We start from the raw sequence: 16013 nt of genomic DNA, 5'->3' as shown, positions 1-16013 counted from the left end.
TCCAGTTTTAAATTGTTCTTTTATCAATCCTATATTTGAAATTCACAAAAATAAAACTTTTACATAGTGCTATTATCCGGAAAGATTCCAAATGTTTCAGAAATACCATAAACACAGGAATCTCTTCAACAATCACTCAGATGCTGCTACTAATGAGTTGGAGCATGGAAGATATTTACCACTACCCAAGAATTAAGACCAGGAAGTAAAGAACACCTTCTCCAAAAGAAATGGCAGTGGGAATTTAAACCATCAGCATGTAATCACTCAAACTGGAATTTGCGTAATATACCCCTATTCTTGCAAAGATAGTTATAAGATCTTTAAAAAAAAATTATTAAGGATCTTGGTTTTATATCTTGCCTGAAAGAAAGCTGTCCAGCACCATGCTGGAGCATCAGCTGAATGCCAACTCAGAAGGAAGAATGCCACCAATCCAATCACCAACACCATTTCCTACAACATCTTGGATTTCATAACCAACTACCAATAAGGGCTCACTCTACTTACCTTGTGAAATCTGACAAGGTCACAGTTTAAAAAGATATGGCTATAGACAAAAGCAATAACCCACTCCCTTCAAGCTCTAGTTTTAGCAACAAGCATTTCATAGAATTTCTCTAGAGCATATATTGGGTCCTGTAGAAAGTAATAACCTTGTTCAAATTGGAAGTGGACATATAATGTGATTGGGATTAGCTTCCTTCTGATGGAAGCCCATCTATTACACACTAGGACATCTCCCTTTAATTATTTCTTTAAAAAGATACAATCAAAAGGTTCAACTTTTCAGTTTAGGATCAAATAGTCAGTCTCAAATATATGATTAATTGTGGAAACTCTATGGAGAACCTATTCAGCCCAGAGAACTTATTTTGTGCAGATGCTGCAAACATATTGGACCAAATCATTTCTTATATAATAGCTCCATGGAAATCAATTAAACTACACCTGGGATGATTTTGTCACAGTGTGGTATGAACAGCTTTTCAGATGGTCCTTTTTGGGAACAGTTAAAATTCAGTAAAGTTTTATAACAATTAATTTCTAGATATTTCTAAAAAAAATAGAAAAAAATAAGCTATAAAAGGCTTCCTTATTTTCCACTCTAACAGCTACTGTTAATATTAGATATTTAAATGAAGAAAAAAGCTTTTCCACAAGGGGGTTACCGTGTACTTTTTATTGATTATATGGAGATTTCTGACACAGATTAAATTGGCCCAAACTGACAGAGTACAAAAATATATCTTAAAAAAAATTCAGTCAGAGAACACTTTGGAATAACCATTCATCATTAGTTAGGTAAAATCAAATCATGTTCTATGAATATCTGGGTTTGCCAGAGAGTCAGAAAGACCCCTGTTCATAAATATTTGATTATGCAAAGCCTGTATTATTTAAGTACCCATTAATGGTTTCTGGTACCCACATGATTATTAAGTTACAGGGTAGTTAACTGCATCCTGTACAATGACTGAATATATAGTTTATTGAACACTAACTGTAATAAAAACAATAGGATGAATTTCTTACCATATTTTGAGGTACATTCTGATAAATTATAATTGTATATTTTAATTTTCAGAACCCAAGTACAAGCCTTATATCTGGAAGAAATGTATTAAAAAACCAGAACTCTGTATAGGTTTCTCTTCATTAAAGGACAAGTCACTTATAAATATACTGTATAACCACGTAGCACGTGTATACTGAATGTCAGAGACAAGGTGGATGAAGTAATAGCTTTCATTGGACCAACTTCTGTTGGTGAAAGACACAAGCTGTTGAGCTTACACAGAGCTCTTCTTCAGGTCTGCGTAGGCTCGAAAGCTTGTTTCTCTTACCAACAGAAGTTAGTCCACTAAAAGATATTACCTCACCCCTTGCTCTCTAATATCCTGAGACCAACACAGCTACAACAACATTGCAAACATATAGTAAATGATTGTAGAAGCTCTGAGCCTGGCAAATATGCTTCATACTTGTACTTCTGAAAAGAAAATTCCAGACTCCTTAAACTTCCCATCTGTTCTACTCAATTTGTTTATTTTATAAATAATGATGTTCACTCACAGGAAGCCCCAACCACTCTGCAAGTGAGCTGGTAAGAGTTTTAAAGGCTGAACCAGCAATCCTTAATCAAACAAAACTCTCACTTAAGTCAATAGGAGTTTAGAAGCAAGGAGGGCAGGATCAGTCCAAAAACAAGAGATAAATCAAAGAGTTTTTTTTCCTTACACATTTCTGATGTTTATTTTCAGTTCTAAAACTTCTGTTCATCATTTATTGCTCCAGTAAACAGCCACAATGCACAATATGATATACATGCAAAATATTTTTGCTGAATACTATTCAAATCATGCTTATATCTTCATTTCTGGCATTCTACAAAGTGCTGTACAAGTCCATTTTATCTTGTACAATGATTTTATTCAACCAGGCAAGCAAACCAGTTTAAGATTATTTAACAAATCTTTAAAATAGTGACTTCCCAGTCAATTCTATTATTTTAGCTACTTTCTTCTTGTTATACTTGAATACCCATTCCAGAGAATGTATTCCATGTTATTCAACATAACCACTGAGTCTATACATTCTGATTTTCACAGATTGTAGACTTCCCAGTTATATTTATGGCTTTGTAGTGGGGTCGTATTGGAAAAACCTGGGAGGTGGGCGGGTGCAAGCCCACCAAACATTGTTTTGATGTGTGTGTGAAGGGATTTTTTTATGTTAATGCCACATGGATGGTACCTCCCTAAGAAAATCATTCATGCTAGAAAGTTCTACTTAAAGTGAATTGGCAAAGACAATCTGGCATTTAAATCAAGAAAATATAGTTCTCCCGGTTTTGTGTAGCCATATATTAGTTAGCTACATACACTTTTCCAAAAGTGTAATATGCACAGCAGTTTGCTGAACAGAGCTAAGAAAAGGAATTCAGCAAACCTAGCAGGCAAATCTGCCCTTCAGTGATGACAACAAGGCAAACTGAGGACTAGTCTCTTTTCCAAGCTGAACAGTCCCAATATTTTTCATCTCTCCTCATATGGAAGCTGTTCCACACCCCTAATCGTTTTGTTGCCCTTCATTGTGCTTTTTCCAATTAAATATCACTTTTCTGGAATATGGTTTGGGTTGTCTTGGGCTACCATACAATAAAATGTTCCCTACCATGACAGCACTGCTTTAGAGACAGATTTGGTCGGCAGATCTTTTCAAATTCACCTATTTACTCTAATGAATTCCAGTGGTTAAAGCAAGAGGCTGGGAGTCAGGAAACCAGTGTTCTATTCCCTGCTCAGTCACTAGCTCACAATATGATCTCGAGCAAATGATTTCACTTCTCTAGGCTTGGTTTTAGCTGTAAAAAGATAATAGTAATAGTTGGCTGTTTTTGTAAAGAGCCAATAAGTGCAAATCAATATTATCTTATCCTAAAATATAAATCAATATATTTAACTTTTCAGCTGACATCACTATTATAAAAAGCAATCTAAAATACTTCTGATATTCTCATTAAAAATCCTTTTGTATTTTTTAAGTCTCCTACACAAATCCCTGACAGTTCACAGCACAGTAAGCCAAGCCAGATTTTTGCACTACATCTGCAATATCTTTTATACTTGGGCAGCTGGCAAAAAGTGAGAAAATCCATTAACATGCTAATGATGTGTCCTATTTAAAATTCCAGCCCTGATTATTGTGTGATTAAATCTCTCCCCTTGACGTCTGCTTCGTTATATCGGAGTTACAGTGAGAAATCAACAATATTAATAAAGTACAATATAAGTGACTAATTTAAACACAAGAAACACACATACTTACATTCTAGTCAGTGTTTCAAATTTCTTGTGAAAAACAGCTCCTTCTAAGCTACCAAAAGAGTGTTATTTCAATAAACAAAACTCAATTCTTAAAAGTCTCACAAATAAAAAATATAACAGTTCAACAGAGAAAATATGCAGAAACAGTCAATGAAGAGATCAACACAGCAAGGCTTTGCCAAAGTCGTAGGTTTCAAGAAGTGTGGAGGAGAATAGAGGGGGCTTTCGATGCAGGGGAAGTAGAAGGTTTTTCTAAAGATAGAAAGTAATATGAAAGAAAAGCACAGAGCAGGAGTGGAAAGAGAAGGCAACCAATGACATGCCACTGGTCTGATTGTCTATCTAGAAAAATTAAGCATCTGTTGTCTATGGTGAAAGACTATCAACTTCACCACTGAAATAATTAAACTAGTATAAACTTTCAGAAAAGGAAACTGACTTGTCTTTGTGGTAGTGTTAGCTCAAATTAACACCTCTCCAGTTAAACTCAAGTGAGAGCAGGCACACAGAATGATTGGATTAGCAGCACAGAGTGGCTGAGCCCCCACTGTGTTACTAGGTCAAGAGTCAGCAGAACAAAAGCTTCAACCCACACCCCCTGACAGGCCAGCTAGCTCGAGTTTAAATCACAACTGGACTTAAACTAGAGATTTTTAAGCATAGACAGGAGTCGGGTTGTGGTAACATTTGAGGTATACCTTGAGCTAGCACTGCAGTGAAGACGAGCCCTCTGAAGCACCTAATACCTGAATATACAACTCTGAAACGCAGGAGGGGAAAAAATGGTCTAGAAGTAACAAAATATTTTTGTTACAGATTCTGGTGAAATTGAACCAAGTGCTTCAGGTATATTTCTATCTTTATTATATTATTATTACTATTACTATTAACAACAACTACTGCCTCATTTAAAAGAATAAATCTTTGCTTTAAAAAAATGAAAATGTTATGTTGCTTATTCTCTAATCAAATGACATATTTTACATTAAAATAAGTTAAAATCCTGACAGACTACGTTCTCTGAGGGTCACTTATGCATGTTTTAACCTCATTTTGCTGTTTTTGCTATTGCTTTCTAAACTCAAATCAACAAGGACATGGGATACTAATGTTGCAAATTCCTAAATAGCCAGAATATTGGCATTTTGGATGAACTCTCTGATTTCCCAACAATAACCCCAAATCATGTAGCTTCTACTTATTTAGGAGCTGTGTATCAGTGCATGATTTGGGGTTTCAGAGAGATTCCTAAACTTCACAAAACCATACTAGTCAATTAGCAGCAGGGTTTGTTGAAGTCATGGGACTTCAATGACAGCCATTTTGCAATCATCATTCCTCCTTCATTTAGTAACTGGCTGCAGTCTTGCTGCTGCTATGCCTCAGGCTGACTGTTTTCTCTCTGCCACAACTATTTCCAGGAGGATATAATAAAAATTATCATCCATAATAATATTTTTAATAAGAGTTTCATTTCTCTGGTTCTCTCTGCTTGCTCTTTGTGATGTAGATATTGTTCCTCTGAACTTCCCTGCCCATTATTCAGGAGCTCTCATCTATCCTTATTATTTCCAAGGTATGTTTCTCAAAATATTCCTGTTTATCATAAAAATGAGATGTGTGCATACTGGGGTATTTACCAATCCCTACTATCATCGATATTCCTTATACAGTCAGTATCTTCATCTTTATTCTACTATACTTTCTCCCTCCATTTTTCTAAATAGGCATGATCACAGACTATATTTTGTGATGAGCACCAAAACAACCCAAAGTCAAAGTTACTTGACTAATTTCAATTGCCAGTTGCTAAAGGTTAAATTCAATAATAACCTTGAAAAAAAAACCTGTCCTCATCACCAATCAGTCTCCCATAGAAAACAGGGTGCAACATTCAATAAAGAACAGCAGCAATCACAGAGAAAGCCTTCTCAATGATAATGTGCCATCTGCAGTTTATACTATTCCATGTTTTATTTTCCAAGCATAAAAGTACTATGTGAAAAGACAACTGGTCTTTTCTCCATGTCCTTTTTTAAAATACAAGATATTTACCACTTTTCACAGGTTTGTTTCCAACCAAAATTCACATGCTAGATACTCTCAAATCTAAAGGAGTGTCTATCTTCCAAAAAGTAAAATGGTGTAGATTATATGAAGAATAAATAATTTTAATAGTTTATACAGATTTTAGCAATTTGTGCTCCATAGAGTTTTATTTCATACAGAATTAACTTCCTTCACTTATTCTTGTGGAATCACAACAAAACAAATTACAAATCTGTACAGTAAATCTCTGACATATCTCAGTGCTTTACAATTTATTATCATCATAGTTTACAGTAAATTTCAGCATAGTATGATGCCTTATTGCATACCCAAAAAACAGTCTTTGAACGGCTGCCAGTTCTGTTGGTTCAACAAGCTCACACAAGCATTTGTCTGAAAGCTCACTGAAGAAGAACTCATTTGAAAAATGAACCATTTGGAAAATTATGGAAAGTTCCCTTTCTCTAACAGAGCAGGTAGAAATATGAAGGGCACAGCCTGGAGGACCAAAAAAACCTCTTCAATCCATTGGAAAGCCCAAATAATTAGAAAGCATGCATCATCTGTTTTTGGATCACTTTGTTTATGTTCACAGGTTTCAGAGTGGTAGCTGTGTTAGTCAGTATCAGCAGAAAGAAGGAGGAGTACGTGTGGCACCTTAGAGACTAACAAATTTATTTGAGCATAAGCTTTCGTGGGCTAAAGCCCACTTCATCAGATACATGCAGTGGAAAATACCATAGGAAGATACAGTTAGATATAGTTATAGATATACACACACAGAGAACATGAAAAAATGGGGGTTGCCATACCAACTCTTAACGAGACCAATCGATTAAGGTGGGCTATCATCAGCAGGAGAAAAAAAACTTTTGTAGGGATGGTCAGGATGGCCCATTTCAAACAGTTGACAAGAAGGTGTGAGTAACAGTAGGAGGAAAATTAGCATGGGGAAATAGTGTTTAATTAGTGTAATGACTCATCCACTTCCAGTCTTTATTCAAGCCTAATTTAACGGTGTCCAGTTTGCAGATTAATTCCAGTTCTGCTGTTTCTCATTGGAGTCTGTTTTTGAAGGTTTTTTTGGTTGAATAATTGCAACTTTTAGGTCTGTAATTGAGTGTCCAGGGAGGCTGAAGTGTTCTCTGACTGCTTTTTGAATGTTATAATTCTTGATGTCTGGTTTGTGTCCATTTATTCTTTTGCGTAGAGACTGTCTGGTTTGGCCAATGTACATGGCAGAGGGGCACTGCTGGCACATTATGGCATTTATCACATTTGTAGATGTGCAGGTGAACAAGCCTCTGATAGTGTGGCTGATGTGATTAGGTCCTATGAAGGTGTCCCTTGAATAGCTATGTGGACAGAGTTGGCAATAGACTTTGTTGCAAGGATAGGTTCCTGGGTTAGTGTTTTTATTGTGTGGTTGCTGGTGAGTATTTGCTTCAGGTTGAGGGGCTGTCTGTAAGTGAGGACTGGCCTGTCTCCCAAGATCTGTGAGAGTGAGGGATCATCCTTCAGGATAGGTTGTAGATCCTTGATGATGCGCTGGAGAGGTTTTAGTTGGGGCTGAAGGTGATGGCTAGTGGCGTTCTGTTACTTTCTTTGTTGGGCCTGTCCTGTAGTAGGTGACTTCTGGGTACTCTTCTGGCTCTGTCAATCTGTTTCTTCACTTCAGCAGGTGGGTATTGTAGTTGTAAGAATGCTTGAAAGAGATCTTGTAGGTGTTTGTCTCTGTTTCTAGCAGGATAAATATTGTCTAGTAGCATAGAGGACACATCTTCCTTCCCTTCCTACATATATTTTCAAGAGTACTGTTGCTTTAAATCTCTAGTGGCCTACAAAATCCATCTTTTTGTTTTTAAGATAGCTCTTCCTGTCTGGTCACCTTCGAAAAAAAACTCAGCATCCTTCCAAAAGAGCAATGCTGTTGTCTCTTCTACCAGCATGCTGCTCAGAAGATTTTGAGGTAGGAAAAGAGTTTCAAACTCTGGAACTATCTCTAATTCTTTCTCAAGAAAGCAACTCTAAGCCCTGGTCTACACTACGGGGTTAGGTTGAATTTAGCCGTGTTAGGTCGATTTTAAAATGAATGCATCTACACAACCAACCCCGTTCTGTCGACCTAAACGGCTCTTAAAATCAATTTCTGTACTCCTCCCCAGTGAGGGGAGTCAAGCTAAAATTGACCTTGCTGGGTCGAATTTGGGGTAGCGCAGACACAATTTGACGGTATTGGCCTCTGAGAGCTATCCCAGAGTGCTCCAATGTGACCGCTCTGGACAGCACTTTTAACTCTGATGCACTAGCCAGGTACACAGGAAAAGCCCCAGGAAATTTTGAATTTCATTTCCTGTTTGGTCAGCATGGCGAGCTCAGCAGCACAGGTGACCATGCATTCCTCCCAGAATCAAAAATGAGCTCCAGCGTGGAGCGAACGGGAGACACTAGATCGGATTGCTGTATGGGGAGAAGAATCTGTGCAGGCAGAACTCCGATCAAATATAAGAAATGCTAATATATATGCCAAAATCGCACAGGGCATGGTGGAGAGAGGCTACAACAGTGACACACAGCAGTGCCACGTGAAAGTTAAGGAGCTCAGGCAAGCCTACCAAAAGACAAAGGAGGCAAACGGTCGCTCCGGGTCAGACCCCCATACATGCTGCTTCTATGATCAGCGGCATGGCATTCTAGGGGGGGACCCTACCACTACCCCACCACTGTCCGTGGACACCTGCAAGGGGGGAGTCTCATGCAACAGGGAGGAGGATTTTGTGGATGAGGGGGAGGAGGAGAATGCGCAGCAAGCAAGCAGTGAATCCGTTCTCCCCAGCAGCCAGGACCTTTTCATCACTCTGGAGCCAATACCCTCCCAAGGCGGAATCCCCGACCCTGAAGCCGGAGAAGGCACCTCTGGTAAGTGCACATTTGTAACTACAGTACAGGGTTTAAAAGCAATAGTGTTTCATGTTTGATTTGCCCTGAAGACTTGGGATGCATTCGCGGCCAGTACAGCTACTGGAAAAGTCTGTTAACGCATCTGGGGAGGGAGCGGGAATCCTCCAGGGACATCTCCATGAAGCTCTCCTGGAGGTACTCTGAAAGCCTTTGCAGAAGGTTTCTGGGGAGGGCTGCCTTATTTCGTTTACCACGCCAAGTGAGTAGCAAGTAGTCTGGAATCATTGCAGCACAAAGCATGGCAGCGAATGGTCCTTTGTTTTGGTCGCATTCAAGCAACATTCGGTCTTTATCTTTCTGTGTTAGCCTCAGGAGAGTGATATCATTCACGGTTACCTGGTTGAAATAGGGGAATTTTTGTAAGGGAACAGTAAAAGGACTCAGTTCATACCGGGTTGTTTGCACTTGGCTAAAAGGGATCATCCCGGAGAATAGCCAAGCGGCGGGGGGAGGGGTGAAGGAATCATCCCAGAGAATAGCCATGCAGTGGGGTGGGGGGAGGTGTGTGCTGCACATCCACCCAAAAACCGAAGGCCCTCCTTTTAAATGTGAAACCCAGCTGCCATTGCTTGCTATTGGAAAGCATGGCGCTGCAGTTTGAAACCATTCCCACATGTTATGAAGGCGGAAGAAGCCAACCCCACCTACCAAAAGGCTTACCATGGCTGCCTGGAAACCGAATTCTGTTGCCCAGCCATTTGTGATGTGTCACCAAAGTGGCTCAATATAAAAGGCAAAATGCAACCTTGTACTTAAAGCACATGTGCTGTCTGCTGTGAATTGCTTGATTCACTATGAAAGAGTCTCCCTTTTGTTCTCAGAAATGTATCCTCTTAAATTTTACTCTCCCTTTTTATCTCCCCCCAGGTGCAAATGTTTCCATGCTCCCCTTATCATCTTCATCCCTGAGGTTATCACAGATTAGAAGGCGAAAAAAACACACTCGCAATGACACGTTTTCCGAGCTCATGCAGTCCTCCCACACTGATAGGGCACAGCTGAATGCATGGAGGCATTCAGTGGCAGAGGCCAAGAAAGCATTAAGTGAGCGTGAAGAGCAGTGACAGGAGGCGATGCTAAGGCTAATGGGGGAGCAAAAGGACATGATGAACCATCTTTTCGAGCTGCAGGAAAGCCAACAAGAGCACAGACCCCCGCTGCATCCATTGTATAACCACCTGCTCTCCTCTCCAAGTTCCATATCCTTCTCACCCAGATGCCCAAGAACACAGGGCGGGAGGGCTCCGGGCACCCAGCCACTCCACTGTAGAGGATGGCCCAAGCAACAGAAGGCTGTCATTCAAACAGTTTTGACTTGCAGTGTGGCTACAATAAGCAATGTGGCCTTGTCCTTCCCTCCTCCCACACCCCAGCCCACCCGGGCTAACTTGTCAGTTATCTCACTTTTTTTTAATTAATAAAGAAAGAATGCATGGTTTTAAAACAATAGTTACTTTATTTCCTTTGACAGCTGTGATCGAAGGGGGGAAGGTGGTTGGCTTACAGGGAATTAAAATCAACAAAGGGGGCAGGTTTGCATCAAGGAGAAACACACACAACTGTCACACCGTAGCCTGGGCAGTCATGAAACTGGTTTTTAAAGCCTCTCTGATGCACAGCACTCCTAGCTGTGCTCTTCTAATCGCCCTGGTGTCTGGCTGCTCAAAATCGGCCACCAGGCAATTTGCCTAAACATCCCACCCCGCCATAAATGTCTCCCCCTTACTTTCACAGATATTATGGAGCACACAGCAAGCAGCAATAACATGTTGGTTGCACTGAGGTTCTAACCTAGTCAGCAAACAGCGCCAGCGAGCTTTTAAATGTCCAAAGGCACATTCTACCACCATTCTGGACTTGTTCAGCCTATAGTTGAACTGCTCATTACTACTGTCCAGGCTGCCTGTGTACAGCTTCATGACCAATGGGAGCAAGGGGTAGGCTGGGTCCCCAAGGATAACTATTGGCATTTCAACATCCCCAACAGTAATTTTCTGGTCTGGGAAGTAAGTCCCTTCTTACAACTGCTCGAACAGCCTGGAGTTCGTAAAGATGCGAGCGTCATGCACCTTTCCCGGCCATCCCACATTGATGTCGGTCAAATGTCCCTTGTGATCCACCAGTGCTTTCAGCACCATTGAGAAGTACCCCTTATGGTTTACATACTGGTTGGCAAGGTGGTCCGGTGCCAAGATAGGGCTATGTGTTCCATCTATTGCCCCTCCACAGTTAGGGAAAACCATTGCAGCAAAGCCATCCACTATGACCTGCACATTTCTCAGAGTCACTACCCTTGATTGCAGAATGTCAGTGATTGCATTGGCTACTTGGATCACAGCAGTCCCCACAGTAGACTTGCCCACTCCAAATTGATTCCCAACTGACCGGTAGCAGTCAGGTGTTGCAAGCTTCCACAGGGCTATCGCCACTCGCTTCTCAACTGTCAGGGCAGCTCTCATCTTGGTATTCCTGCGCTTCAGGATGGGGGAAAGCAACTCACGAAGTTCGAGGAAAGTGGCCTTATACATGCAAAAGTTTTACAGCCACTGGGAATCATCCCATACCTGCAACACTGTGTGGTCCCACCAGTCTGTGCTTGTTTGCCAGGCCCAGATTGTCTGCCATTGCTTTGACAGAGGGAGGGAGGGAAGGGCGACTGATGACATGTACCCAAAACCATCCTCGACAATGGTTTTGTCCCATCAGGCATTGGGAGCTTAACCCAGAATTCAAATGGGCAGCGGAGACTGCGGGAACTGTGGGATAGCTACCCACAGTTCACCGCTCTGTAAGTCAATGCTAGCCACGGTATTGAGGACACACTCTGCCAACTTAATGCTCTTAGTGGAGACAAACACAATTGACTGTAAAAAATCGATTTCTAAAAATTGACTTCTATAAAATCGACCTAATTTCGTAGTGTAGACATACCATTATGTTTAGCAGGCAGAGGCAACTACAGTTTGTGTGTATCTGTAATCAATTAAACACTACGCCATCTTTTACTTAAGCAACATAGCCACTGTATCTGGTAACTTACTGGACGGCTTCAGGAAGGGAAGGCAGAAGACAGAGGATCTACAGAACTTAGAAGCAGCACTACTTTGTCAGTTGCATTCACTTAATCACAGATCAAATTTCCTGATTCCACTTTGAAACAGTAAGCCAGAAAGGCTGCTTATGTTGACTTGTTAGCTGTACTCGCTAAACCACTTATTTAAATAAAGACTTCTTGCTTTCAAAACCTTGTGCCCTCTATGGGTTACACACTTTCCCAACAAACATACTGAATAAATACCCAATTCTGTTAAAGGCAGAGGTTCCTACTGTTGTGGACACCTATATTTTCCATAGATGAAAAGTACAAGAACATTTATGTACAAGATATTTGATTATGCACATGATGTACATGCACAAGGCATTATTATTATTAATTAGGTTTCAGCACAAGAGACTTCTTGAGAATCAGGGCTAAGAGAGATATCAAAAGCACTCTACAAAACTAATATACACAAAGCTAGAAAAAATGTCACTCATGAATGACAAGACAGAGCCTGACAGCATGTACAAACTACTGTTTATCAAGGTCCTGCCAAAATTTTCCTCCTAAAAATGGTATGTTCTGCATGTCACACACATCACAGGGCTGTTCATCCAATCAAGCAGAATACTGGTCTGCCCACAATATAGCAAAAGCAAAGCTTCAATCACCCAACAGCTGGTGAACTACTTACCAAAGGCAGACTTCCCCTGCTCCAGTTCTTGTTTCAATCTGTTGAAATCTTCTTTAATTCCCTCTAATTTTCGGACATTTCTGGCATTCAGCACCAACAGCTCATTGAGAAGTCCCTCCAGCCCTTCTCTCTCAGATGTTAATGATCTGATTTCTTCTGCAAGATCCTTAGCAGTACAGAAATTACTTCCTGCAGATTCATTTGGAGGGAGGGTAAGAGAGAAGGAAACAAACATTTGCAACATCAGTAGATTGCACAGAAAACACAGGAAATTAAGCAACTAAAGACCCAAGCAGCAGCTAAAACAACAGTATTAAAAGAGAGGAGAGTTTTGCATTCTGTTTAATTTTTCTGCTCCACTAAATACCATTACAGGAAACGTTCTTAATAACCCATTGGAACAAGATGTTCACAATTATGGTTTACCTAGATTATTTTACACAGAAACATTCCCTCCTTTTTAGTTTTTAATTATTTTTTACATTTGTGGGGAAAACCCATGTCTGATATTTAAGTTGAAGAAAATTTCACACTTGTAATTCATGGGTCATTACCTTGTAGTCCATCAGATCATCATTAGGCTTTATAATGTACCTCAATTTATAATTGCCAGATGATATAGTACACTTAAATGGGTATCATCAATCTGTTAGACTCCAGAAAACATCTTTCTTGCACAACGAAAAATACCATATACCATTATTTCCTTACGGTTTTTATATATAGGACAAACTGTGTTTGTAAATGGTATACACCTATTAAAAATAATATATCAAGAAAGAAAATGCTGAGGTTGCATGGATAAGTGCTTAAAAATCAGGACTCTCGACTTCTTTCTCTCCCTGAAACGTGTAGTTTAGGAGCCATGCAGGGTTCCTGATACTCCCATCTTATTTTGCCCTACAGTTCCTGAGTAGTGTGTGATTCCCGTTAGAGAATCAGAACTGGGAGTCAGGAGTCCTGAGTTAAATTCCCAGCTCTACCGCTGGCTTGCTTATATCATTAGTCCTTAAACTCTCTGTGCCTCGTTTTGTAAAGATCAAGATAATAGCACTTCCCTACTTCATAAGGATAATTACATTGATGACACTAGAAAGTTGTACCATTTTAACTATGTCAGTATAGTTAAAATCGCACAATCCCCCTAGTGTGGATGCAGTTATAGCAGTATAAAGGAGCTTTCTACCACTTTTGCTATTCCAGTATGGGAAGGGGAATAACCATACCAGTATAAGTAATTTTTACACAATTTAAATTGTGTTCACAGTAGGGATTTCACTGGTATAGCTATTTCGGTAAAAAAAATACACACACCCCCCAACCAAAATAGTTATACTAGTAAAACATTTAAATGTAGACTAGCCCTAAGGTGGCAGGGGCCATATAAGTACCTGTAAACACGGATCTATAAAATAACCTTTAGGGGCTCTGACGTAAGCAGCAAGGGCATTCAAGGGTTACGGATGAAACACTGCTTCTAGAAATTAATGTGAAGCACATCCACTTGTGCATATATTATCCATCTACCACCTCAAAACTCAAAAGAGAATGCACAGATTATAGGTATCCCAGACCATAACAGCTCCATCTATTGTCCACATACCAAAATGCTTTATGAAATTTTTGGTTGAAAAGGACAATAAACTGCTGCCTATACACAACAGATGATTTTCTAAGGTAAACAATTTTGTTTTTCTTTAAGAAATATCCCAAAGCACCAATCGGCAAATTTTCAGCTTCAGACATAAGTATAGTGTATTTTTTAATTCAATCCTGTGAGTCAGAAGAACTCTCAATCTATCATTTTTTCCCTTATCATAAATGAAAGAAACCAAACAATCTTCTCTTTACTTATAACAAAATCTCCATTTCTATTGCCTAGGTTAGATCCTATTTGCCAAAATTCAACCTACAGTGAATTTTTACAAATAAATAATTATAAATAACCCCTAAGAGCAGGGTGTATAAGCGTCATCCTTCCCCTGCGCCCCGCCCCGCCCCCCCCCCAACCCTGAGCCACTATAAATGTTTTATAAACCTAATCTGTGATTTGCTTCCACAGGGGTGGGGGGAAATGAGGAAAAAGTTGACATATAATAATGGATGAATGGCAAATATTGAGATGTCTCTAAGGCAGCAAGGCTGACAACAAAACAATGGTCTCTCCAGAGAAAACAGAACTCATTACAAGCCTTAGTGCACAGGATCCTTAATAAAACATAAAAAAGATTATATTCTTAATTAAAATCTGGAGCCTTCTTTCTACTTCTGAAAAAAGCTAGGGAGAAGGTCTGATACTATACATGAAAGTTTTATACATGTTGAATAACTATGAATTCCCAGAGGGGAGGTTAATATCAAAACTCAGGCTATGATGAAAAGGCATCAAGTATATGCCCATAAGGTAAATCTCTCTGATGTAGATTTTCCTGACAGCAGAAATATGCCTGTGAGTCTGTGATGAAAAATCATCAAAGCATATACAGATCTGTGCACCACCTCCTGAAAGTGCCATCAGTGAACTCCTGACCTCAATCACAGTAACTAAAATAGGCACTTTCTAAATGCCACAAGAAAGTTAATTTTAAAAATATATCTATATCCCTACCTGCCAACATTATAAAAAATGCCCTTCTGCTTTTTAGAAACCACAAGTCACTTTGGTTACTATAGAAATATCCTTTAGACACCTGTAAAAATATTTCAGTTTGTTAATATCATAAATTTGATAAAATGCCTCATTTTGATGACAAAGTAATTTTACCACCTAAACAGAGCACAATAATTCATAACTTTCCTGAATACCTGGGGTTAAATTTCTACAGCTGTACCACTGTAAACAGTGCTCTTTTGGATCTCACTGAAGATCCAGGGAATAGGCGGTCAGGCCTAATGGCTAGAATCAGGTGCCTGGAACTGGAGCCAGGGTCAGAGTAAGGTGCCAAGCCAAGGGTCAGAGCCAGAGACAGTGTCAGGGGCAGGGCATAGTAGTAGGGATCTGAAGCGAGTCAGGAAAGCGGGAACCATGAACAGACAGGGGTCTGGGACAAAGTGGGCAGGAACAGGCTGGGGGTCAGGGTTCAGCAGTCAGGCAAATAGGCAGGGCTCATAGTAGCCAGGGATTCACCAAGTTGCTCAAACAACTTCCTGTACCTCTATCTGCTTTAAATAATGCATCCCAGCCAATCGTTGGGGCTGGACATGTTCCTCAATCAGCTTTGTGGGCAGAGCCTTTGTGAGCTAGAGCTTCGCCAGCCCCCTTCTCCACTAGTTTGGGTAAGCTACTGGGTGGTGGCCACAGTCTGAGCATGGCCTAGGGACTCACAGGCCCTGGTTCAGGGCCCACGATCTTATACCCTTAACCAATAAACCCTTATCAGAATTTGTAAGGAAAACCTAGAATGCTGAAGAAAGTAGTGCTGGTTGTGCAGAAAGTGGT

The 16013-nt window shown here is 40.1% G+C and overlaps 1 protein-coding gene and 1 long non-coding RNA gene across 5 annotated transcripts in view; one reads left to right on the top strand and one right to left on the bottom strand.

Annotated features, from left to right (window-relative positions):
- Nucleotides 1-16013, bottom strand: part of DISC1 (DISC1 scaffold protein) — a 357679-nt gene that overhangs the window by 155035 nt on the left and 186631 nt on the right. For all 4 annotated transcript variants that reach the window (XR_012638870.1, XM_074948838.1, XM_074948839.1 and 1 more), the window contains exon 9: nucleotides 12575-12763. Coding sequence is in view for 3 of the 4 variants with exons in the window: in XM_074948838.1 (XP_074804939.1) it covers nucleotides 12575-12763 (189 nt within the window). In the remaining variant the exon portion in view is untranslated. The remainder of the gene's footprint in view (nucleotides 1-12574; nucleotides 12764-16013) is intronic.
- On the top strand, nucleotides 4448-10065 carry LOC141984095 (uncharacterized). The gene is made up of 4 exons (XR_012638641.1): nucleotides 4448-4676; nucleotides 5341-5406; nucleotides 8719-8798; nucleotides 9708-10065. It is a non-coding gene; the product is annotated as an uncharacterized LOC141984095 (long non-coding RNA).

Source organism: Natator depressus, chromosome 3 (genome assembly GCF_965152275.1).
Source record: "Natator depressus isolate rNatDep1 chromosome 3, rNatDep2.hap1, whole genome shotgun sequence".
Lineage (NCBI taxonomy): Eukaryota > Metazoa > Chordata > Testudines > Cheloniidae > Natator > Natator depressus.
Note: the sequence above shows the minus strand (reverse complement) of the source record. Positions and strands in the feature narration are given on the sequence as shown.